At 33.8% G+C, this 27,328-nt stretch overlaps 1 protein-coding gene across 8 annotated transcripts in view; it reads left to right on the top strand.

The window, feature by feature from the left end:
- Window positions 1-27,328, top strand: part of Afti (aftiphilin) — a 46,232-nt gene that overhangs the window by 5,563 nt on the left and 13,341 nt on the right. For 7 of the 8 annotated variants that reach the window (XM_069825821.1, XM_069825815.1, XM_069825816.1 and 4 more), the window contains exons 3-8: window positions 4,798-4,967; window positions 5,754-6,658; window positions 12,610-12,828; window positions 17,479-17,649; window positions 22,245-22,308; window positions 23,122-23,229. In XM_069825821.1, the coding sequence (XP_069681922.1) occupies window positions 4,841-4,967; window positions 5,754-6,658; window positions 12,610-12,828; window positions 17,479-17,649; window positions 22,245-22,308; window positions 23,122-23,229 (1,594 nt within the window). In that variant the 5' untranslated portion in view covers window positions 4,798-4,840. The remainder of the gene's footprint in view (window positions 1-4,797; window positions 4,968-5,753; window positions 6,659-12,609; window positions 12,829-17,478; window positions 17,650-22,244; window positions 22,309-23,121; window positions 23,230-27,328) is intronic. The other variant, XM_069825822.1, reaches the window with a different exon arrangement.

Below are 27,328 nucleotides of genomic sequence, written 5' to 3'. Positions count from 1 at the left end.
AAAAGACAAAGGATATGATTGTCTCGTGACCAGAATATTGTACGAAATGGAAATATAAAAATTGGAAGTTTTTAACCTTTGAAGAGATGGAAAAATTCAAATATCTTGTAGCAACAGTAACAAATATAAATGATACTCAGGAGGAAATTAAACACAGAATAAATATGGGAAATGCGTGTTATTATTCGGTTGAGAATCTTTTATCATCCAGTCTGCTCGCAAAAAATCTGAAAGTTAGAATTTATAAAACAATTATATTACCGGTTGTTCTATATGGTTGTGAAACTTGGACTCTCACTTTGAGAGAGGAACAGAGGAACAGATGTATGAGATTAAGGTGCTTAGGAAAATATTTGGGCTAAGAGAGATGCAGCTACAGGAGAATAGAGAAAGTTATACAACGCAGAACTGCATGCATTTTATTCTTCACTTAACATAATTAAGAACATTAAATCCAGACATTTGAGGTGGGCAGGGCATATAGCACATATGGGCGAATCCAGAAATGGATATAGAGTCTTGGTTGGGAGGCCGGAGGGAATAAGACCTTTTGGGGAGGCCGAGACGTAAATGGGAGGATAATATTAAAATGGATATGAGGAAGGAAGGATATGATTGTAGAGACTGGATTAATCTTGCTCAAGATAGGGACCGATTGCGGGCTTATGTGAGGGCAGCAATGAATCTCCGGGTTCCTTAAAAGCCATAAGTAAGTAAGTTAAGAATGAATTAGATAATACGTTAAATTGGGAGGGGGGCTGACATTAACAGCCTGTGGCTAAAATTATGTCCAGTTTATTTTACTGTGAAAGCTGAAGTCTTGTGTACGTAATAATAAGTAAAATCATATTATGCTTTCTTCTATTCACATTTACAATAGGGACTACTATTTTGGAGAAACAGCTCTTTTTAAAGTAGAGTTTTATAAACCAGAGAAAAGTAATTAGAATTATTATGACTCTATCAAATCAAGCATCCTGTAGACCTGCTGTTTATATCTTAAAAGCCCTAACACTGCCGACTTTGTATGTGTTTTGTAGTCTGCTGCGCATGAAAGAAACTTTACATAATAATTATAGTCTTAGATTAGACATGCATGTTTATCAAACTTGGAATAATTACAACATAAACCATTATTATTATTATTATTATTATTATTATTATTATATTGGCAACTCTGCAGAAGAGCTGTGTTAAGATTGAAAATTTCTAGTCTCAAAAAATTTTTAAATATTGAATAATAATATGTGATATTAATGTAAACGTATTTGGAAGAATATATAACATTTCATTTCTGATAAAATGTAGTGGAGGCATAATTCTCAGGGAAGTATGGTACCTACTGTATGTAAAGAATCGATTATGTGTAATGAATAGGAGTGTGATTTGTTGGTATTAACAATATACACAAAATGTGTTAAAAACTTAATTTTATGCATGGAAAATGCAAATCCCTTAATAAAGTCCAAAATGAAATGAAATAATTATATCCACGAATTTTCGCAAACTTGATAGAAGTCGACGAAATTATTTTATTGCGATATTTTCAACAAAAACCAGGTTTTATGGAGAAATCGCACGAAAAATGACTCTTTCTTCCAAATCAAACATGAGAATTTCCTTCGTTATAACATACATATACATGAAAATTTCTACATATTTGATCATTGAGCATTACATGCATATGACATCTGGCAATGAGGTACGCTTAGTTTCAGGGACTAGTTCCAAGACAGTGGTTATAATTATATATTTCTCTCAATAACTGTCTTCGTGAAATTAAGAAAGCAGTGCCGTTACTCCCTCACAGTCGAATGAAATTGCATTATGAATTTAATTAAAGCTGCAAACAATTTTCTGTTAGTTTCAAAGGGGTTGTTTCAATAATAATTTTAAAAAATATATATATTATTTTATTACTCTTTAAGTTCCTTTAGGATGCGAAATAGCGTGGTTTTTTTTTTTTAACGAAATATTCACCGAAATTAAACTATTATAATCACTGAAATCATTGTAAAATAATCACCGTAAAATCACACCCTTAGTGATGAATTCTACCTGTGACAAAAATGTGTGACGATTTTTCCGGATATGCTTTTTGTTTTAGCAGAAAATCTACCCTTCTAAAATGAACCCTGCTTAATACTTATCAGGCCATCGCTATGGAGTAATGGTTAACATGCCTGACCATGAAATGAGTGGGCCCGGTATCAAATCCTGGTTACCTAAGTGAGATTTTATCCAGGGTTTTCCCTTAAGCCATTAAGAGCAAATGCTGGGTAATTTTCTCTGCTAGACCCTGAATTCATTTTGCTGGCATTATCACCTTCATATCATTCAGATGCTAGATAACCATAACAGATCATAAAGCATCGTAAAATAAATCACAAAAAAAAAAAAAAAAAAAAAAAAACTTATCAAAATAAGAACACAGGCCTTCATCAAACTTCCTGTATGTGTATTTACTAGGAATGCATTTAAGTTGATTAAATGTACTATTTCATTTTTTAAATTGAGGATGTTCATGCTACAAAAAGTGGCAAAACATGCCACAAAAATTTTTGACTTTGCTCACTAAACAGTCATAGGGCCTACATTGATTTTGGAGTACAAATCACAGTTCAAATAAAGACAAAAGGAAACTTAAAATGCTGTGAGAGAGAGTGGGGGCGAGAGAGAGAGAGAGAGAGAGAGAGAGATTTTAAATGAATTTATGAATTTATCCACTTACGAGCAACTCTCTTGTTCGGTGGTTCAAAAGTGCATTATAGGTAGGTAGAAAGAAGAAGAAATAAACAATAAATTTGAGTAATAAAAAGAAAATACCATAGATTAATTGTAATTACAATTAAAATAGTTAGAATTATAGTTAGAACTAATATTAATAAGTAATAAGATTAATGTTTAACACTTAATTATCTGCCACTATGTTAATTTTTCTTAATAATTTGTTTAATTTTTAGTTTAAATTTCATTGTGCTAGTATTTTATAAATCAGAGTACTGTTTTTGTGTAGTCAACTGTCGGAAGACAGGTTGGAACCTCATAAATAACGCCAATGAGGCATCCTTCACGAGACAACTAAGCCAGGAGATAATGGGGTACAGTAGCCAGTTCCTATGCAGACTGGTGCCAGCTAGTAATGTTCTGTCGGCTTAATGAGTCTGTTACTTTTGACCTGTTGTGCACATGCAAGGATTGAATACAGATGTTGTGATATCTGACAAAGCAGCATAGGGAACAAGTGGCAATGGAAAGTGGTGCACTTCCTAAACGTAGCAAGGAGAGGTTACATACATTAAAAATAATAAGGAAACACAGCATTATATTAAGTAAAGGTCTAAATAATTTATACATTATTTTTGGAAATATAATTTTGGGACACATTAAAACTGCTAATTTTACATACCCTACTGCTATTATATGTTGTTGTTTTCTAATGCCAGGCTTTTGACAATAAAGTCATTTGACCTCTTGCACTCCAATATTTTTCAAAGATTTTGAGGTGTTCCGAATCCATCTTGGTTTGAGTTGCACAATGGGCAGTTAGGGGACTGATATATTCCAATTCTAAGCAGGTGTTTGGCCTGATGCCAATCTAAATGCAGCTACAGACGACTGCTATTATATTGTGAGCATGTGGGTGAGTGATTGCGAATTTTAAACACATTACAATAAATGTGTATGAAATTCTCGAAACAAACATGAAATCAAACACGTAACTTACTCTTCGATAATGTGACAGTTCCTGCTTATTCCCTTTCAACAAATTCATTCTGTGAATGATGATAGTTGAACAAAAGAATATTCGAAACACAAGTTTCTTGCACCAACTATTCTTTACCAAAGAGAGGTGATGACACTCACTTTCTTTCATATGAAATTCACATTTACCAATTGCCCTTCTAGTACAATGGTCAGTGCTGTTTTCAAATGTTCCGTTTGTGCTAATTAAACCTACCAATTTCTAACCATATCTATGAGACAAACGAAAGTATGCAGGATGTAATATAGATTTTACCATATTTCAGGATGCTCTTTCGAATGGTGTAAAAATTGTTGGGAAGTTTTCTTATCATGGAATAACGTTTCATTGTAAGATGTATCTGAAATCGAAAAATACTTGGTGGATTTGTGCTTGTAGGCGTGTGAGTGTGAGAGAGTGCTTATGTGTGTGCGTGCTCGTGTGCACTGTTCACATTATCATCTTAGAAATATTAGTATTATCAGCACCAAAATACTGTTGAACGAATACAAATAAATAAAATGAATATTTCTGTTTGTTTTTAAAGCAGTATCTTCGACCATTGGTTACCGAATCGCAAAAGGTAGAACAAATTACATGCTTGATGTCAATAATTCTCATTTCTACTGACCATAAATTATTTGTTACCCCAAACGGGACATCTGAACACAGTTTATTGATATTCATTGTTGTTATTGGTTTTACTAGCGTGCCCACACACTCACGTACATACGAGCACACACACGTGCCATCTGCAGTTCCTCACACTGGACGAAAAGATATTAATAGATTACGTTCATTGTTACTGTTATCTTGAAAATTTATAGAGATCTGTCCACAACTCCTTGCTTTGTTTTATTTTCATTAATCCATTTTTCCTAAGGTCTTCATAGTTTCGTATTGAAAACTCAGCTGTAAAGTGACGTTTAATATATTATCTGTGACAGTTTCCAATCCGTTCCTGTTATCTATCTAAAAGTTTCTTCTTGTATATAAAACTATTAATTAGTAACGACTTAAAACCTAGATAAAATTGTATGCTTATGTTTTAGGGCGACCGATAAAATGGATTGATAACATAATTGACCATATATTATGTCCAATATTATCCCTCCAATGGTATCTTCGTCACCTCCTCCCATGGATGATACCATGGAGGATGACGAAGATGATGAATTTGGAGATTTTGCAGTTGCTGATGACTTGACATTCAACACAACAGGTTAGTATAGAGTGTTTGAATTTGCAGATTAGATTTAGTTGTCCCTTTGTCGTAATGAATTCTGAGAAAGTAATAAACAAGTAAAGATCTTATCACATAATTTAGTAACTTTCCTTGTGTAACTTTAGAATTGTTGGATAGTTGCTAATGTCGAACACAACTAAATTATTAAGATGCTTCTAAACCAGTCTTCACTGAATTGTTATCTATTTCACTATGTGCACATTTTACAAATATGTCAGTAGAATCATTACATGGACTAGTATTATTAACAGTCAACTTGATATAGCTCCTCTCTATCAGAGTTCTCCCTAGTCATTATCGTAATGTTACCAAGCCTGGACATGAATTATATTTGTATTCGTGAACAAGGGGATTTTTTACATTCAGTAAATCTACTGATTACGAAAACTACAGTCACTCATAACATTATGCAAAACTTTTTTTGAGCACTATGAAATAAGAGTGGTATACTTGACAAGTATATATATATATATTTTCTGTTACATAGTAGGCCTAATTGAAATTTACATGTAATCGTACCGAATGAAATTCTAATTCTGTTTCAGACTCGACAGTATATGGGTTATTTTTCTTATTTCAGCTCTGCTGATTCTATTATGTTATTAAGGGAATTATTGAGTTTGACACTGTTTTTTAATTTAAAAGAAATACTTTATTAAAGCTTCTTCTACTGGGTTTATATCGGTTTTTAAACACAGTTATGTATTACGTAATATTGCATACTGTTCACTTTATTTTTTATTTGTTTTATTTTTCTTGCAGATGGTCCTCAAACTCCTGCAAAATCACCAGCCATCAGCAATACATTTTGGGAGGAGAATGTTAAGCAAGTGACAATTCAGTCAGGCCACGAAAATGCAGAGGAGAATGACAGCAAAAGCAAACATAACGGAATTTGCAATGGAAACCCAGAACTGGATGTCGGCACAACAGATGAGGAGGAGGAAGATGGAGAAAAGAAAGAAGTCGGGAGAGTTGTAGTGGGTCAAGACAACACAAGTCAAGATTCTATTATTTCTGGAGCTACTGATTCGGGACTCTGTAGTGCAAGTCAGAACAGTGAAGGTGCATCGCCTTCTCCCATAGTGCCAGAGCTTACGGGGGAGGGGTCCATAGTGCCAGAGCTGTCTGGAGATCGGGAAGAATCTAGCGGCAGTGATGAGACACTAGTGAGATCAGTAGATACAGAACTAGAGTCAAAAAGAATGTTTAACCTAGTGGACGCAGATGTGCGATCAAGTAACATCACGGCAGCAGATGACAAAGGAAAAATTGAGTGTTCATCTGATGATTTCGAGCAATTCTCAGATTTCCAGTCCATTAACGAGATTACGCAGACATTCCGGACAGATAGTGATTCACTTCGTGAGGTTGTTGATACTAATCTTTGCAGGGAAGGGAAAGATGTTGGGATCAGTAAACATTTGCCTCAAGATAGCAGTGATGTGGATGAGTTCGGAGATTTCGAAAGTGTAGGCGTGACAGAAGAGTTCGCTGTTTTCGAGAGTCCCATTACAGACCAACCAACAACAAGCTGGGCCACAGTTACACAACCTATATCTGTTTGCGATGATCAGGACATTGACAATAATGATGATTTTGATGATTTCGAAACAGCAGAAGTACACTGTGCTCCGATGGGCTATGTTGGCTTGAATCAAGGTGAAGTAAGTACCTCAATATATGCATGTTTCTTACAGTATCTCGAGTAATTATTTTAAATACATCCAACTTAGCTCTTTCTTATTGTTTATGCCTTATGAGAATCTCCAGAAGTAGGTAGGCCTATACAGGACAGAAGGAAACTTATATATTTTCAAAGTAGACATGTGTCTGCTGTGAAACTAGAGGATTAGAGACACAGAGAGAAACAGAGTTGCTGTAGAAATTTAAACAACATGGCCATATGTAACAATGTTGCCATTCCATTTACTATTCATTTGCGGACAACAGATGCTAAATTATAATTTTACATAATAATTGTATCAGTTAGCACGGTTATATTTCTACAATTCCACATTTTTCTCTTATTCAAGGTTCGCACACATGTAAGATAAAGTGTTTTCATTCTCTTCATTGTGCAATTTTGGTTGTTCTTTGCATTCACTTATGTAGCTTTGCTGTTACTGACCATCATGGTGATTGACTCGCTAATTTATAATGCAAACACATCCATTTGAGAAACTCTATACGAGCATATTGTATACCTGTAACACAGGAATTGAACAATATTGATCAAAATATAAAGACTCACCCACTCAATGTTAAAATAGAAGCCAGCTATTCCGTATTGGTAAAATGTACAGTTAAGCATCTGACAGAATCTTGGGGGAAAAATATTTCAACTAGCAATGCATTGAATTGTATAATAAATTGTAAAAGTAAACTACTCACCATTTCTCATTTATGGGCTCCCATTTAAAAAATAATCTCAATAGAAAATATCTTCATATTTTTTTTCATTTACCACATTGGAATTATTGTGCAGGTTGGTAAAACTGAACCTAATTAAAATCTACTTTCCAGTGCTCGTAAGCATATAAGACTGGATTACATTAGTCAGGTTAATCAGGTCACTTTGAGAGTGCTGTTAGCCAATTGTGTGTAGAAAATGCTATGTGATTAACATTTTATGGGCTACATGGACATTAAGTCTCATGTATGGAAGCTTGATGTGGTCATGCCAATTACAATGACAATCATCAATTGAGGCAGTCTCCGGAAAAAGGGCCCATAAGTAAAACTCGTGTTTTGAGATATGGATGGTATTAATGTTTTGTTTTAACTTTACTTAAAGAAGACCAAACTTCAAGACAACGAATATAGTTGTACAGTGTGATCAGTTTTGCTTTCTGCCGGAGTGTTTTGCCAATAGACGAGCGCACTGCTTGTTAGCTGGGTCTTGGTGATTAACGGGAGGGTAAAATAAAATAAACCAATCATACAACAATACACAAACAAATTTAAGAGACTCATTACTTACCAAATTATCAACTGAGGTGTTGAAACTGCCTGCCTTCATTCTGCACACATTTTTCGCATCTCTTTAGAAAATAATTCATCACATTTTCCAGAATTCACTCATAAAATGTGCGCCTACATACGAGTCACCTGGCTGAAGGGCATGTGCCACAGTTATTTTATACGGTTTGAAGTGCAATAATTTAGTACCCTTCTGCACAGACCCATATATTTTTGTAGCCACCAGCATAACTCAGGCAGCAGATGCATTTGTCTGATTATCCAGAGTTGTGCTTAGGAATGGATTTAATTTCCACTTGGGCTTCTTACCGGGTTCAGTTTTTTGCAGAGTTTATTCCAACTGTAAGGAAAATGTGAGGTAATCCTGTGACGAATCCTTGACCTCATCTTGCCATATATCATCTTTCTGTCATCAATTCCATCAGTGCTAAATAATTCAGTACCGGTAACTGAAACAACATCTTTAAATAACAGACTTAAATGTTGTAAGCATGAACAATTATAGCATAAAATTACAATATCTGTATCATTATTACAATGTAACTGAATATGATACTTATGTTATTATGTTTATTTTAGAAATTAAATGTGAACAAATTGCAACATTGGTGTTATTCCAAAGAAATAGCCGAACGTAATTGTTCCTCAGCATTGTTATACTGTTTGAACTATGTATTAATGTAGGCTTATTTGACTCGTAATAATAAATATGAAGCATAAGGTCATAGGAAACCATTTAGGGGAAACATGAAATCGTTGGTTTGCCTTGAATGATAGTTGTGGGAACTTCATTTTGTAGATGTGTATGGCAATTGAGGAGTCCATCTGCAACAATAGAAAATAGTATTAATATTGAACTGACACTTTATGATAATATTGTTACAAATTTTAAGCGAGTGTGCCGGAAATGTCCATTTTGTTCATGCTTGTGCATGTATGTGTATGCATGCAGTATAATTGCAGAAGTTGAAAATGTTGTTGTTGTTTTCTAATGCCAGGCGTTTGACAATAAAGTCATTTGACCTCTTGCACTCCAATATTTTTCAAAGATATTATCATGGCCAGCCACTGAAGCACAGATTTTGAGGTGTTCCGAATCCATTTCTTGGTTTGAGTTGCATAATGGGCAGTTAGGGGACTGATATATTCCAATTCTATGCAGGTGTTTGGCCAAACAATCATGGCCTGTTGCCAATCTAAATGCAGCTACAGACGATTTTCGTGGTAAATCGGGAATTAACTGTGGATTTTGATGCAGAGTTTTCCATTTTTTCCCTTGAGATTGTGTTATCAAATTTTGTTTGTTGAAGTCTAAGTATGTAGATTTAATAAATCTTTTCACAGAGTAATATGTAGATTTAGTAACAGGTCTGTAAGTAGCAGTGCTGCCCTTCTTTGCTAAAGCATCCTCATTCTCGTTTCCCAGGATTCCACAATGGGATGGTATCCATTGGAATACAATTCTTTTATTGAGTGATATTAATTGAGAGAGCATTTTAGTTATTTCTGCTGTTTGAGATGAAAGTGTGTGTTTAGAGACTATTGATGGAATAGAATTTCAGTTTAGTTGATGCCAATAAAAATTAAAAAAAAAAAAATAATAATAATAATAATAATAAATAATGAATTATTGTTAAGTGCTCTAGTATTAAATAAAATCACCAATTATCTCTTATTAACAATTTCCTTTAAGTGTCTAATTCATCTCGGTAAGTTTTAGCTCATTTCTTACGTCGTCATTGTTTGTAGATAGGGTTATCTCCCTGAGCTTTAACTTGTTTCTTATGTTGTCAAGAATTGTCCCATTTGGTTCTGTTTGTAGTTTTGATTAATCTCGGTAAGATTTAGCGAATTTCTTATGTTGTCAGGGATTTTTCCATCTGATTCTGTTCGTAGTTTGGGTTATCTCAGTAAGCTTTAGCTTATTTCTTATGTTGTCAGGGATTGTTCCATCTGGTTCTTTTCGTAGTTTGGGTTATCTCAGTAAGCTTTAGCTTATTTCTTATGTTGTCAGGGATTGTTCCGTCTGGTTCGTAGTTTGGGTTATCTCAGTGAGCTTTAGCTTATTTCTTATGTTGTCAGGAATTGTTCCATCTGGTTCTGTTCGTAGTTTGGGTTATCTCAGTAAGCTTTAGCTTATTTCTTATGTTGTCAGGGATTGTTCCCTCTTTTTCTCTTCATAGTTTGGGTTATGTCAGTGAGCTTTGTCTCATTTCTTATGTTGTTCAGTGTTTTGTTCCACTTGGCTGTCTTTGTACTTTGTGTTATTTCCGTAAGCTTTAGCTCATTTCTTGTGTTATTCATTGTTTTATTCTATCTAGCTATGTTTGTAATTTGGATTAAGTGTTAATTTATCAGTCATCTCTTATGTCAATTATTAACACTCGCTGAAATGGGTATCAGGTAAGAAGTATATCTGAATATGCTCCGTGGTGCAGAAGGGAGAGAGAGAGCAGCTGTAGTTGTGCAGGTGATCAATAGCTGTAGAAGAGAACGCTATTTGCTGCACCATTAAATATTGTCATGTCATAGCTCCTATGATAGTCAATCAATCTCACTGTAATTTTTAGGATCCATAGTTATATGTTTAAGGAAACCATATAAAAAATTTGAAATCAAAATTCTTTTTGGAAAGTGAGAAAAAAATACTAACTTCGAAGTGATCTGGTCAAAATAGACATTGGCACCCTGAAAAGTTGGTAAGCAGCAAACTTTTTTATTTTTCGGTTTAGATGGGAGTCAAAGCGAGAGAAATGTTTAGAAAGAATGAAAATTAGTTTTAAAAGTGGTTACTATTCAAAATCTTTACTAGTTTCCATGTTATGGCTAGTTAAACGAATATTTTCATCTGGCTGTCTTCCATGTGCAGAGTGATCAAACTTTTGTCTGTTAGAACTGTTGATTCTCATAGAAATCATCGTGGTGATTTCAAATTTGTTTTGGAAATGCTTCCATTGTTTAAAGTTTTCGAATTAATCGTGAGTTTTGAAATTTAATAAAAATAGTTATAGGCCTATTACATAAATAACATTTGTGCTGATTAAACACTAGGGTGACATAGGCTACTTTGAAATTCAGAAAAATAAAAAGAATATTCTAGTAGTTTTTATGTTTATTATTGGTATTATTATTATTATTATTATTATTATTATTATTATTATTATTATTATTATTATGTGGACTGAAGCTGTCTTGAATCATTTTCCTGCCCTAGCACAAGAATCATTCCACTTCAAACCATAGATTTCATATTGCTATCTCCAATTTTTTTTTTTTTTTTTGGGCACCTTTAACTGTAAAATAAATTTGATCCGTGTATATATTTTTTTCTAGAAATCTAATTTCGGCAGATATGAAGTTATGGAATTCTCGAAAAACCTTTTGTACCAATTTCTCGGATCTATCTATCTATCTCCGGTTCTAATCATTCACATTATTTAGTCTTGGGCTCAGATGAAAGGTAAAAATCCCAGTGAAATGATGAGATATTCTACATATCAGGATTTGTGGCTTGTTCAATTCATTCACTGGACCCCTCAATAGTTTCAGAAGAAACCTATATTTTTAGGTTATTGACATTTTAAACGAACATGCTGACTATTTATTAATTATATAAAATATGCTTATTTTAATGCATATGTGAACATTGTATGCATAATGAAACAATTATTGCTAACGTAATTTCTGGCATGAACGAAACTCTACCACGGAATACTGAATACCTGCCAGCAGCCACAATTGCCCTAGATTGCATCTCTTACCTGCAGGTAAGAGACATTAGCCCGAGAGTCCACTGTGCTGATGACCGCTGTCTTATGTAGTCCAGTCACACCCCCCCCCCCCCAAATCGGACTCTGTTTGTATTGAGTTACTTCAGTTAGTTTTAGCTCAGTTCTTATGTTGTCAGTGTTTATTTCATCTGAGCTCCGTTTGTAGTTAGTTTTGTCTCATTAAGCTTTAGGTCAGTGGTTACCAATTCGTGCTCTTTGTGCAAAAGCACTCTCCATTGCAGGTTGTCCCAATGCGTGCAGTGCCAACATTGCTCGTTTTTGCTCATGAGTTCACATAGTGCTTCGTAAGAGCAGCTGAGTTTGTCACTACTGCTTTAGCTCATCTCTTATACTGTCATTGTTTGTTCCAACTGTCTCTGTTTGTATGGGTTATCTCAGTAAGCTTTCTTATATACATATTGCCAGTGTTTGTTCCATTTGGCTTATTCTTAGTGTGAATTTATGACTAATCAAGGATTTTATGCGGAAAAATAACCAGTCTCTTACATAACCCTAGCCTGAAGGCCAATGTATTGTTAAAACCTGAAGCTTAAATAACAGAAGTTTCAGGACAGTTAGAAATTGAATTATTTCATAGTTACTTCAAAGGAACATCTCGAGTACATTGTTATCTTATAAAATAATGTTATATATTGTTACTGTACAAGATTTTTCTTATAAAATAATGTTATATATTGTTACTGTACAAGATTTTACACAAAACATAACTCGAGATTGTCGTTAATATTATATTCGAATTAAACATTACACTGATGTATTACTATATTATAGCAAATGAAGCTTTGGAAACTGAAATATTCTGCCTTCATTCTTAAGTGGTTTTGACATTTGACTTGCTGTTTCAGTTGTTACAGAAACTTCAGTTGCTAGTAAACACATTGTTTCCACTTGCCAGTGGACTCAGCCTGGTGGAGGTTAATGTGCCTCCGTTGGCTGAGAATCTTGCTGCTGTGTGGCTTAAGTTGCGGGATGTAGAGACCAGTCATGCCCTCACATACCAGTGGTCCGGCTCATCTTCCAACAAGAGCTTGTTGATGGCTCTTGGCATAGATTCTCGTAACATTGTAAGTGTCAGTTTTATTTGTGTATCTTAAACTCTTAAAGAATGATACTAACCAATCTTGTAAAGGTGCAGAAGAGAAAATCCCAGAACTTAATCTGGTTATCCCATTTTACGTCACTGTGGCAACCTCCCTGATTATGGCATTTTTGTGAACAGAAATACGTGCTTCTGTCACCAAGTTGTTATCTTGTATCTTAAGAATTGCAATTTTTCTTACTGCAAATTTTAAGTATGATGTTTATACACTATATTTTTCAGATTCGTGTAAGTTCATCTTAGACAAAAAACTGGACAGTATAAAGTTTCCAAGTTACAATATGATGGTGGCTGATGCTTTATAGCAACACTACATATACTCCTTCATATGAGGAACATTACAGCACTTCGGTTGCTAAGATTGCTTATTTTAAGATTTTAAATAATTATACATTTTCAGTAAAGGCACCTACTTAGTGTTTATTTTTTGATAGCAGTTGTATATTACAACAATAAGTAAAAGTCCAAAGATGAACTTCTCGACTTGTGCGAGAAACAAAGTATATGTGTGCTTAAGATAATGAATGAACTGAAAACTGATAATGTGTAATCCTGAAACTTAAACCCCATGGAGTTCAATATGTATTTATCTGAGTCAAAAGAAATTATGTCCATACTATCAAACAGCAATAAAATAACTCACCTTACACACACATGCACGCACACACACAGATAAATAATCTTCTGTACTTTCTCCTCACTCATCATAAACCTCGGTAGAATAGAGTAGTATCATACATACTTAATATCATTAGAAAAATGCTGCGGTTTTATTATCTAGTAACAGTAATTTTATTTTGTAAATACATATATGGATCTCACTTGTATTTCATCAAATATTGAACCATAAATAATTTACAATAAGTAGCTATGTGAGTTGCGAATGAAATATGAATGGTGATTTAGAGAACTGTACTGTATATTAGGTTCAAAGAGGTGAAAGATGCGGAATGAAGATTGATGTAGATTTTCATCCAATTAGATAGCTCAGATTAATGTACTGAAAGGAAATGAACGTGTTTTCTTTTATCCATCAGTGATCAAAGTGATGTAATATGTGTTATATATTTTTCTTCTGTATTAAGTTGCAAATATTTTTTTGTTAATTCTCACTTGTCAATACTGTTAGAAAATTTTAAGTGTTCACACTTCGTTAATATTTCAAGAATTCATTCACTTGTTTAATATAAGATAATTTTTGTTGTAAACAATTTTGTTTCTTATCAGTGAAGAAAGACACAGTGAATGACATAAGGGAATGATTAAAATGATTGATGACATGACAGAAGCAGTATCTTCCATCTAATAATGAACATTAGAGTCGGGCAGACTGCCTCATATTATCGCCCGTTCTCGGTTGCGTAATCATTGTAGTCTCGCTCGGTGCGCGAGTACCTAACGTAGCCAAATGACTCATTGATAGAGAACACGAGATTCTCTTGGTCCCGAGATTATCGATACTAGGTTATTCCCGACAGTCTCGGACGTCTAGGCGGGACTATAGTACTGATAAGCAAGCGATATCGCTCGGGCCGTGCTCCTATAGGAAGCATTGGCTTATACATTTCCCGGTTCTTTAAATATACGTATATCGTATTGTAGCTTCTATAATACTTAATCAGTCGCGCTGTAATTTTTTGGATTGATAGCTCAATGTCTAAGGAAAACATAGGAAAAAAATCGAACTGAAATATTTTTTGGAAAGTGAGAAAAAAATATTAACTTCGATGGAGATTGATGTGTTCAGAATAGACATTTGCAACTTCACCTTTGTAAGCTGAAAACTTTTTTGTTTTTCACGTTAGATGGGGGGTCTAAGTGAGAGAAATGTTGAGAAAGGATGGAAATTACTTTTAAAAGTGATGGCCATTCAAAATCTTTACTGGTTCTCGAATAACGGCGAGTTAACCAAAGAGCTGTTTGCGAAAGACTCATGACTCAAACGTTTGTTCCGTAAAATTTGTACGGAACCTTTCAACGCATGAAAACCCATTATTGTACGGATGGTATTAAATGATATTTTAATATAGGTAGTTGAAAATGAGGCTATATAGTCCAAGATGATTTACACTTTACAGTAATTAGGCTATCTTTTATAGCAACTAAATAAAAAAATAGTTTGTAACACAATGATATGAAACATGAAAATATTAAAAGCTGGTTCACAATAAACCAGGAACGGAAACAGCAACGAGAACTAGAACGGAAATATTATTAAAATAAATGTATTTAAATGTAAGCATTCACAATTAACTATTCTGAATGCTCACATTTATATACTGTAGGCTACATTTATTTTAACGTTATTTCCGTTCTCGTTTCTGTTTCCGGTTTATTGTGAACCAGCCTATACTATAGAAAACTACACTTTCTACTGGTGTGCACGTTATAAAATATTGTTACAGAACAATCCTTATTGTATTGCAGCCATGTTGCAATATAAAATGATATAGGCCTATATGGTTTATAATAATATTATCCTGTATGTTATAGGAACAAGAATAACAAATTAAGAATTAATAAGATTTCTAATTCGTTGTACCTAATGGTAACTTACAAGACAATAATAAATAACAACCATCATAATAATCCTGATAATCATAATCTTGATCATCCTAATGATTACGATAATGATAATGATGATAACAGTGATAATAATAATAATAATAATCCATCCCTTTAGAGTAACGGTTAGCACACCTGACTGTGAAACGATCGGGTTCCGGTTCGAATCTTGGTTGGGACAAGTTAACACTGGTTCACAATAAACCGGGAACGGAAACGACAACGATAACGGAAATATTCTTAAAATAAATGCATTTAAATGTGAGCATTCACAATTAACGTTCCCGTTCCCAGGCTCTGGCAATCTTCTCGTTAATTGTGAATGCTCACATTTAAATACATTTATTTTAACATTATTTCTCGTTGTCGTTTCCGTTCCCGGGTTATTGTGAACCAGCCTTTACCTGGCTGAGGCTTCTCGCCTCAACCCATTGAGAGCAAATGCTGGGTAACTTTCGGCGCTGGACCCTGGACTCATTTCACTAGCATTACCATCATCTCATTCAGATGCTAGATATAATAGCAGTTGATAAAGCGTCGTAAAGTAACTAATTTAATAATAATAATAATAATAATAATGATAATAATAATAATAATAATAATAATAATAACCGTTCCCTCTTTTATTCTCTGTTATGATATAGGAAATTTTATGACACTCAGGAGGAAACGCAGAATAAATATGGGGAGAAATGCCTGTTATTATTCGGTCGAGAAGCTTTTGTCATCCACCCTACTCTCAAAAAACTTGAAAGTTAGAATTTATAAAACAGTTATATTACCATTTGTTCTGTATGGTTGTGAAACTTGGACTCTCACTTTGAGAGAGGAACAGAGGTTAAGGCTGTTCGAGAATAAGATCCTTAGGAAGATATTTGGGGCTAAGAGGGATAGAGAATGGAGGAAGTTGCACAACGTAGAACTACACTCATTGTACTCCTCACTTGACATTATTAGGAATATTAAATTCAGAGGTTTGAGATGGGCAGAGCATCTAGCAGGTATGGGCGAATCCAGAAATGCATATAGAGTGTTAGTTGGATAGTCGGAGGGAAAAAACGTTTGGAGAGGCAGAGACGTAGATGGAAAGATAATATAAAAATGGATATGATGTAGAGATTGGATTAATCTTGCTCAGGGTAGAGACCAATGGTGGGCTTATGTGAGAGCAGCAATGAACCTCCGAGTGCCTTAAAACGCGTTTGTAAGTAATTATGACCAATTTGTGAAAGGATCTACTCTATTTAGTTATTCTGTCCTTCCTCTTGCAAAAGTGTTTCCATTTCACATTCAGCATTTTATCAGTTGGGAAACAAAAATATCTTTTGTCAGAGTCTTTGGTTCTTTATAATAATATAAATAAGTATTAATTATTTTATTTCGTCCTTACACAGTGCAATAATTACCCATGCTGATGAAGATGCCCTTGCATAACAACGAAACATCCAGATGTGAACGCACAATATAATAATACAGTCGTGTGATATCCATTACTATAGCGTATACAAAACACTATCGAATGATTAAATATGGAATGTCAACGAAATGCTGATAGTGAGAAAGTATATCATAGCTCCAACCATAACTTGTTATTGTTTTAGACTAGCTTAGGATTATGTAACGACTGAAAGTGCTGCATTATTTTGCTTCTCTAGAAAGGCAATAAATAGTTCATTAGAATAGTGTGACTTCTGTAAGAATGTCGACAATCATAATGTGCTGTATTATTGCATACCACACTGCTGTGCCTTCTCAAATTACTTTATGAACATTAATATTTCAGAAAGAGTCACGAATTGCAGTGATGAGCGACAATTAAGCCGGCAGTCAGTGTACGCATTTCATAACGATAAGTGGCCGTGCGATAACAGGCCGGGACCCGGTATTCCTCATTCCCGAGAGTGCCAATCTCGAGAATACGATTCTCGGAACTGGCATTATCGGCCAGCTAGTCTCGCCTACGAGAACGAGCGGGAATAAGAGTCTGTTTGCCAGACTCTAATGAACATTATTTCTTTTTCGTGTAATACTAATATGTTATCTGTTGTAGTTGTTTGGTCCGCGATGGAATACATCAGTGCCAAGATTTGCAGCAAATCTTGGTTTCAGTCCCTTAGAGCCTGTGCGGGCTAGTCGTAGCTCTCCCACACCTCTAGAACCAGCCAAAGAATTGCATCACATCCAGCATTCAGAACAGCCAAGTACATCTTCAGCAACAGAGGTGGGCTACAAGCAAATATTTCCTTTCTGTCCATAGCATAAACACAGTATCTACATGAAGCGAAGCAAAAATGCAGCATCTTCATTGAAGATACTACACTATTGCTAAGCATGAAGTATATACTGCATTTTTGCTAAGACTAATTATAATGCTTAACAAGAACGCAATGTCTGCTTTTTTTTTTTTTTTTTCCTATGAAAATATCAAATCTACAAATTTTGAGATAAGATATTTTTCAGGGCCTTTCATATGTAATAAATGGCATCTTAGATCAAGGACAAGCAATTTGGTTTATTATTGGTAAAACTCCAAACTTTGAACTCGTTTATTTCCATTCCACAATTTCTGTAGATGCTGCATTCCTATTTAGGAGGATAGAATGAAAGTTAGTTAATATTTAATACTCTGAATAACATATTTTTCCTGTCCATGTGGTATAAGCAACATGTGTGTGTTAGCTTAAAGAGCCTCCTTACCCCATATACTATCATTCAGAATGTCTTGTGTTTTAAGAAAAATAATTTAGCTTGATTTATGTTCAGAAAATCTGGTCACTATTTTATTTTGTTGAACACTGAACAGCAAATGAAGCAACTCTATGACCTACACACCCCGATATCTTTAACGAAATGTTGGAGCCATTGTTTTCAATTTCCCTCGGCCATGGGATGTTGTCTTTGCAGGAACACAGTAATTTTAATTACATTTAAAATTAATTTCAAATGGAAACAAGAAGCAATGTATTTTTAGGTCAAATGAATGGAAGAGTCAGGACATAAGATTATACGAGACAATCCATTCAAAATAAGATATATGATCACCCTAAGTAAAACATTTACTACTTAAGATGTAAAATTGGTTCATAACATGGATTTAAACTGGAACTAAGTTAACCACATTGCAGCACACAAAATTGATTAAATAACCTCTCATATGAAACAGAGTACCCTTTTTCATTCACAATGTTATATGTGTGCTCTGTTACTGCACATATGTGCACAAAATGAGTAAATCATATAGGAATATGGGTATTATATATCTTGTCAGTTATGTAACATGCCATTTTTAACTGTTCATTTCTGAATAGAAGTTACGAAATCTGCTGCGAAGGCCCTTTCTAGCAGTAACAGTAGTGGCAACATCTGAAAAATAAAAAGAGTAATACTAATAACAAATGTGACAAGTAGACCAAGGTCTGTGACAGGTAAGGTTTAATTAGAGGAAAGGTATTTCTTTTCCTCTATTTTGTCTAAATTCAGCAATGATTTATTTTGCAATATGTACCACCGTTGTGGAGTACATAATTGCATTGTGGAATATCTTGTGCATAGATTGATAGCATTGCAGATGCAACGTAATATCTTGGAACTTTATGGTTATGGAGTAGCAATCAGTCTGTAGGACAATTCTTTGCTATACCATATAAGAAATTATAGTATTTGGGGCAGATGGGTACATATACAGCTACCCCTTGTGCGCATTGTTTTCCTTAGTATCCCCTCTTTTATTTTATATGTTATTTAAATAATTTCATGATATTTTTCATGTGCTGCAAAGTGGTGTAGCTTAGTTAAAGTTTTACTGAACATGGATTAAATCTACATACAGTGCATGATAATTAGACATCGGATTTTTAGGCACTAAAAATTGCAGTTTTAGGCGCCTAAAATAAGCTCAAAATTTGTAAAATTAGGCTCTATTTTAATGAAAATAGGCATTTTAGGCACATCAAGGTATCATACTTATTTCTTTCACTGAAATTTTTAGTTATACACTAAAATACGCACAAAAAAGTATGTTTAAACATTAAAAAAGAATACTATATTATATTTATAAACAGAGCTGCACAAATTTAATATATTGAAACTAATGAAATAATGATTATTGATATCAAGATTACTCATTTTAAGTTATTGAAATTCAGTTCCATGCTCAGACTTTATTATAATTATCTGCACAGCACACCACCAGAATTTTTTCTAAATTCTCCACAGTTAACCTTTGCCTTTTGTCACTGAGAATCATTTTGAAAGCAGAAAAACTTCTTTCAACCGAAACTGATGTGAGAGGCGCAAATTTTAAATTAGGTACAATAGAAACATCAATACTTACTGGAACATTTACACTTTCCCCCGATATCACTCTTGATACTTTTTCCAACAATGAAAATCCTACATTCTTATTTAATACGTCGTCCCACTTATTTTTAACTTTTTTCCCAGTTTCGCCCAAAGCAGAATGTATGTTCACTTGAGCTTCCTTTACTATTGCTATTTGGCTACAAAGAGATTGTTTTTCACGTTCTAATTGTTCAATGCTTGCAGGTATGAAAGAAAAGTTTGATGTTATGTAGGCAATATTGTTTTTCACTCGTGAGTCATTCAGACAATCTTTCACTGCTTTCACACACGCTGCACTATCAGTTTCAGGTAATTTATCAATAACTGTGACCACTTCTTTAAAATACTTAGAATAATACACCACTGACTGAATCCAGGTTCCCCATCGTGTAACAACCGGCTGAGGTGGAAGTGGGATATCTGGAAAGTTCTCTCTGAATATTGAAATCCTGGATGAGGCTTTACAAAAACATTTTTTTGTGTTAGAAATAAACGAATTGACAAGAGGAAATTCATTCCGGATTGTTTCAGAAACCCTGTGAAGGCCATGTGCTAGACAGGTTACATGCGTGAGGTTAGGATAAAATGTTTTAAGAAGTGGAGCTGCAGCAACCATGTATGAGGCAGCATCAGTACAAAACAACAGAACTTTAGAATCGTCTATATTACCTGAGTATAAAGACTGTAGGCCTTTATTTACAAAATAAGCAATGGCTTGGCTATTCACTTTCGAAAGTTCCTTAATACATACGAGGTGTGGAATCGAAGGTCCATCAGGACTAAGTTTTCCTACTACCATATTTGCTATATACCTATTCATAGGATCTGAGGTTTCATCCACAGAGACCCATATGTAAGAATCACCTATATCCTCCCGAATGGAAGCTAAAGTTTCATTGTATATTCTGTCTAAGTAATTTTTTCTTAGGGTCGACTCAGATGGGATATTTTGTTTGCAGTATTTTTGTAAAAACTGTCTTAAAACCGGATTTTCAATTGCATTCCAGGGAATGTTAGCAGCAACAAACGCTCTGGTTAAATCAGCATAGAAGTTGCTGCTGAGATTGGATGAAGTAGGCTGTGTTAGTAAAGTTTGTTGCAGTTGATTTTTCTGCTGAGCTTTAGCCTTATGAGCCGCTCCTTGCACATGCTGCTTTAGGTGGTACTTCTTTTCTTGCGAAATCTAAAAATGTAAAGTAAACTGAATTAAAATAAAATCCTAATTGTTGTATTGCCGTATTTCTATCACAAAGTTAGAGGGTTCGAACAATCAAAATTTTAATGACCTGCAAATACTTTAACTATCGGAATTTAAAAGGTTAAAGTGTAGTGGTCTTAAAAAGAATTATACCTCAGGATAGCTCAGTCAATGTATAAATATTATAGGCCTACTCATTAAAATTAATAGAATTTATATATTTCAACTATTGTTACATATGTTTGCTACAAATCTTGCAGAATATTATTTTTCCATCATAAGTGAATTCTGAATATTCTGTTAGCCATTGCCGGATCAATGTAGATTTTGCACTTATATTTTTCGGCATTATCGCGTTAAACTTCACAGGAAAACGTCCTACCGCTCAAAACTTCTCAACACAAATAAGGTGAGGGAAAGAGCAACTGTTAACGAGCATTCAAATGAACCGTTGTTATTGAGATTCAATTGGACAAAAATACAAAGTTCCACTTATTGTTGCATTTCCTGGTAGTGTTAACACTAGGAGGGCCATTCTTTTAAATATTTTGTAATGGTTTACCCTACTAATTCGCAGTTTTACGACTTTTCATAAATATTTAAAAAAACACTCTTTCTCCAAAAATTGTGATTTTATGACACTCTGAAGGGCAGTACAGCTAATCGGTTTCAGACCAAAAACAGTCATTTTTATAGCATAGTATATCTCTGAATCGGTAGCAGCACATGTTGTGATTGTTGCCTGCTTCAAAACTAAGGTTGGTTCTTTGTCGACATTTATGCCTCCAAACATGTTAAATTCGGTGAAATCTATTGCGAGTGTCGTGAGATTCAAAACATTTTGTTTCCTTTATCAATGGTTTCATGGCCGGTGTGAAGCAAACTTTCCACTTTTTAAATGCCTTAAATTTCGCAGTGAATGCATGTATAAGTTATAAAAAGTAAGAGTAAAATGCGAAACTTTACAGTGAGTTAGGCATTTTTAGGCGAATGTTAACAAATTAGGCTCTAATAACCGTTTTAGGGCATTTTAGGGCACTATAAAACTCTTTGAATACCTTTCAATTTCCATGAAACACAAATATTAATAATTATTTTTACTTTTCTCCTAAAGAAACAAAATAGGCATTTGCCCTAGAATCCGATGTCTGAATTGATAATATGTGAGTAACTAATAATGAAACTAAAGAAGTAGATCATTGGAAATATATTAAAAATTTTATTTATTTTATCTCTGTAGGAAATTTTCTGACTTGTGTTTTTCTCTTTGTTAATAGGAAACATTGGTTCCAGCTGCACAGTTTGATTGGAACAGCAGTGGACTGGTCAACCCACTGGATTGTAAGTAATTCGAGATGAACTAAAATAATATAAATAGCTAACAATATGTCAATATTTTAAATTGTACTAAGCAACTACACTAACAAGCTGAGGCTGATAAGCTCTCTCCTTTGAACTGCTGAGAAAAATAATTTCTGAGAATTTTAGTGTTTATATTTCTGAATTCTGTTCCATTTAATTCCACGAGCTGGTAATGCACAATAGTGTTAAAATGCAGAATTCAATCTTGTCTTTTATATATCCAAAATAAAAATTTTATTTGTAGATTTTAACTTCAAAATTAATAAGTAACCAACTAGTACAGCACTTACAAAGATATATTTTTCAGTAGTGATAATTGCAAATTAGCTATTGATGAAAGTTTATTTAGTAAGTAAAGCTAACATGTTAAGCATAAGAAGTTATTATAATTGGGGGGGAGAAAGAAAAAAGGAAGAGAGTACTGAAAAATCCACACTTCAAAATTCAAAATCACTTTTAAGAGGCGCAACTAATGTGTACAGATTAACATTTCTGACTAATGGTTCTTATTTTGTGTACCATAGAACACACGATTATAGAAGTAATCTATCCTAGTATGATTTAAGATTATACTTTAAAAGAGATATGTTGACATATTTGAAGTATATGAATTGTCTACAGAAGAATGCTCAAAATAGCTTCTAGTGTAGATTTTTTCAAGAACAATATCAGAGGTCTCCAAAACTGATGCTTTTGTCATTAGAGAACCAATAATGGTAGGAATGACTAACAGAACATTGTTTGTTCTCTCTTCTCCTCCTCCTTCCTTCACTTGTACATTGGTGGTGGAAGGTGCCAACTCGGCACTTCTTGACCTCGACTATCTCAACACATTTGATAACTTAACCTCCTCCTCCCCCTCTGCTTCCGACATGGCTGTCAGCACCTGGAGCATCACCAGTAAGTATTACATATATAAAATGTAAGATTGGTGAAAGCCCAGTTATTTATCAGTTTTGATGAATTCTTCTTTGAAATACATTGTCTGCAAATTTTTGTAACTGATAATTATCCATTATTGAATAAACTTACCTTCACACGAGTGGTTTCCTTTAAAAAAAATAATAATGCTAATACAATGTTTATCTATTTAGTATGTTTTGTCTTTTTAGTAACCCTTACTGAAGGGTAGTTACCCTTGTAGGATTTATTATTTATTGAATATCCAAATTAATTATTGAACCCTATTTTTCCGTAAGGTATATTAGGATTGTAATTAAATACATTTCCGATACAAATACACGAATACATATTACTTATAACCAGGGAAAGGAAGTTCATGCCCTAAAAAGGTGAAGAATATGTATGCATTTATGCCAGAAAAATAGATAAATATGCTACAAAATATGCATTATCAGTCTGAGATTATTTTAACAGATTAATAAGGTATAGATAACTTATGTTTAGTCTATGGATTTTGAAGTGCTTGCCTCGTTGCTGAATGCTCCATTTATGCTGTTACAGTTCACAACTAAGCAGTGACTATGTTTTCTGTTGTCATTCTTCGCCTGTTGTCTCTCAGCATAGCTTTGTAGCGCGAAAAACTTTGTTCTACGTCACAAGAAGTAAGAGGAGCTTGCACAAGAGCTGTGAGCTGTTCTATAGAAAATTTTGTTGGTTTTTGGGGTGTTTTTCCTTCGAGAATATCTTGAATTTCTTTAAGTTGATAATAGCCAGGGTTTTTGGAAAGAATATTTGCTGTTTTCTCGTTCACTTTATCGCCTACATTTCCAGGAACTGATGTTAAATTGGATATTGTTCTATCTAAATCTGCTAAAGATGCAGTAAAGGAATACCAATTGCTAACTTAAGAGGCTCCCTATGAGGGCATCATCGTTATGTTCAAAATTCATAAACATAAATTAGTCGTTTTTACGAGTTACCCACTTTTAAAAATGAGGGAAAGACAAATAATAGTACATTATGCAATGAGCCTATAATGGCAGTAATTAAGATGCGAGTATGTTTGTTTATGAAACGAGCGCAACAAGTTTCATACGACTTTTTATGCTCGACCATATTTCTAACTTGAAATTATTCATAAGTTTTTATGTTATGGTTATGTAGTGACGAACGGAACTAACCTGAATTGTGAGATGTGCGCAGACGCGAAAGTATTGATTTTTTCCAAAGCACAAATATCATTGACCTTGATATAACCTAGAGAACATTAGTCTTGATATAACCTGGAAATTGATTTAGAATTGAAAAACGAGATGGCAAATTGAATTTATTTGAATATTATTTACAATTAACGCTAATTATTATAGTAACAGAACAACCTTCTGCGAAAGTATTGGATTTCCAGCCTCCGTGAATTTTTGCTAATTGTCTTTCGATTGCATATCCGAGAATAATCAATACTGGCGGGTTTATAACGGTACAAAGGTGAATTGTCATCGGCTGAACAACTGAATTATAATGAATAGGTGTACTTTAATGAGGTGCATTAAAGGGCTACTACCAGGTGTATAATTACTACATTTCAGCATGGTCGAGAATAAACATACATAATTTGCAGTTTCCCTGCATAAATGTTAAAATATGGTGCTTTTATAAATAAAGACATAATATGCACTTTTATGCACAATAAAAGTAATAAATATCATTCATTGTATTCAGAAATTTGTGATTCATGTAGATAAACTTTCAGCATATTCACACAACGATAGAGAACAAATATGCAAATGCATGAACTTCCTTTCCCTGTTTATAACAGACAGACAATAATTATATAACATGCAAGTACATTTGTAAGTATATACAGTATATTAACACAGAAACATCTATATGACATAAAAACAGATGTATCACATAAAATTACATACATATGACATGAAAAAAGAAAACAGACATATTATATATAAATAAGTACATACAGTATTTAATAATAATAATAATAATAATAATAATAATAATAATAATAATAAAGAATATTACACGGAAATTAAACGTGACACAAAAAAATAAACATATTGCGTAAAAACAGACACATTACTTAGATAATGGACACATGATAGAAAAAAAAATACATATTACATACAAATTGCACACATATGACATACAAAAATTTATTAGTAGACATCGGATTTTTAGGCACTAAAAATTGCAGTTTTAGGCGCCTAAAATAAGCTCAAAATTTGTAAAATTAGGCTCTATTTTAATGAAAATAGGCATTTTAGGCACATCAAGGTATCATACTTATTTCTTTCACTGAAATTTTTAGTTATACACTAAAATACGCACAAAAAAGTATGTTTAAACATTAAAAAAGAATACTATATTATATTTATAAACAGAGCTGCACAAATTTAATATATTGAAACTAATGAAATAATGATTATTGATATCAAGATTACTCATTTTAAGTTATTGAAATTCAGTTCCATGCTCAGACTTTATTATAATTATCTGCACAGTACACCACCAGAATTTTTTCTAAATTCTCCACAGTTAACCTTTGCCTTTTGTCACTGAGAATCATTTTGAAAGCAGAAAAACTTCTTTCAACCGAAACTGATGTGAGAGGCGCAAATTTTAAATTAGGTACAATAGAAACATCAAAACTTACTGGAACATTTACACTTTCCCCCGATATCACTCTTGATACTTTTTCCAACAATGAAAATCCTACATTCTTATTTAATACGTCGTCCCACTTATTTTTAACTTTTTTCCCAGTTTCGCCCAAAGCAGAATGTATGTTCACTTGAGCTTCCTTTACTATTGCTATTTGGCTACAAAGAGATTGTTTTTCACGTTCTAATTGTTCAATGCTTGCAGGTATGAAAGAAAAGTTTGATGTTATGTAGGCAATATCGTTTTTCACTCGTGAGTCATTCAGACAATCTTTCACTGCTTTCACACACGCTGCACTATCAGTTTCAGGTAATTTATCAATAACTGTGACCACTTCTTTAAAATACTTAGAATAATACACCACTGACTGAATCCAGGTTCCCCATCGTGTAACAACCGGCTGAGGTGGAAGTGGGATATCTGGAAAGTTCTCTCTGAATATTGAAATCCTGGATGGGGCTTTACAAAAACATTTTTTTGTGTTAGAAATAAACGAATTGACAAGAGGAAATTCATTCCGGATTGTTTCAGAAACCCTGTGAAGGCCATGTGCTAGACAGGTTACATGCGTGAGGTTAGGATAAAATGTTTTAAGAAGTGGAGCTGCAGCAACCATGTATGAGGCAGCATCAGTACAAAACAACAGAACTTTAGAATCGTCTATATTACCTGAGTATAAAGACTGTAGGCCTTTATTTACAAAATAAGCAATGGCTTGGCTATTCACTTTCGAAAGTTCCTTAATACATACGAGGTGTGGAATCGAAGGTCCATCAGGACTAAGTTTTCCTACTACCATATTTGCTATATACCTATTCATAGGATCTGAGGTTTCATCCACAGAGACCCATATGTAAGAATCACCTATATCCTCCCGAATGGAAGCTAAAGTTTCATTGTATATTCTGTCTAAGTAATTTTTTCTTAGGGTCGACTCAGATGGGATATTTTGTTTGCAGTATTTTTGTAAAAACTGTCTTAAAACCGGATTTTCAATTGCATTCCAGGGAATGTTAGCAGCAACAAACGCTCTGGTTAAATCAGCATAGAAGTTGCTGCTGAGATTGGATGAAGTAGGCTGTGTTAGTAAAGTTTGTTGCAGTTGATTTTTCTGCTGAGCTTTAGCCTTATGAGCCGCTCCTTGCACATGCTGCTTTAGGTGGTACTTCTTTTCTTGCGAAATCTAAAAATGTAAAGTAAACTGAATTAAAATAAAATCCTAATTGTTGTATTGCCGTATTTCTATCACAAAGTTAGTGGGTTCGAACAATCAAAATTTTAATGACCTGCAAATACTTTAACTATCGGAATTTAAAAGGTTAAAGTGTAGTGGTCTTAAAAAGAATTATACCTCAGGATAGCTCAGTCAATGTATAAATATTATAGGCCTACTCATTAAAATTAATAGAATTTATATATT

This window comes from Periplaneta americana, chromosome 5 (genome assembly GCF_040183065.1).
Source record: "Periplaneta americana isolate PAMFEO1 chromosome 5, P.americana_PAMFEO1_priV1, whole genome shotgun sequence".
NCBI classification, from domain to species: domain Eukaryota; kingdom Metazoa; phylum Arthropoda; class Insecta; order Blattodea; family Blattidae; genus Periplaneta; species Periplaneta americana.
The sequence above is the reverse complement of the archived record's forward strand: the minus strand, read 5'-3'. Positions and strand labels throughout refer to the sequence as shown.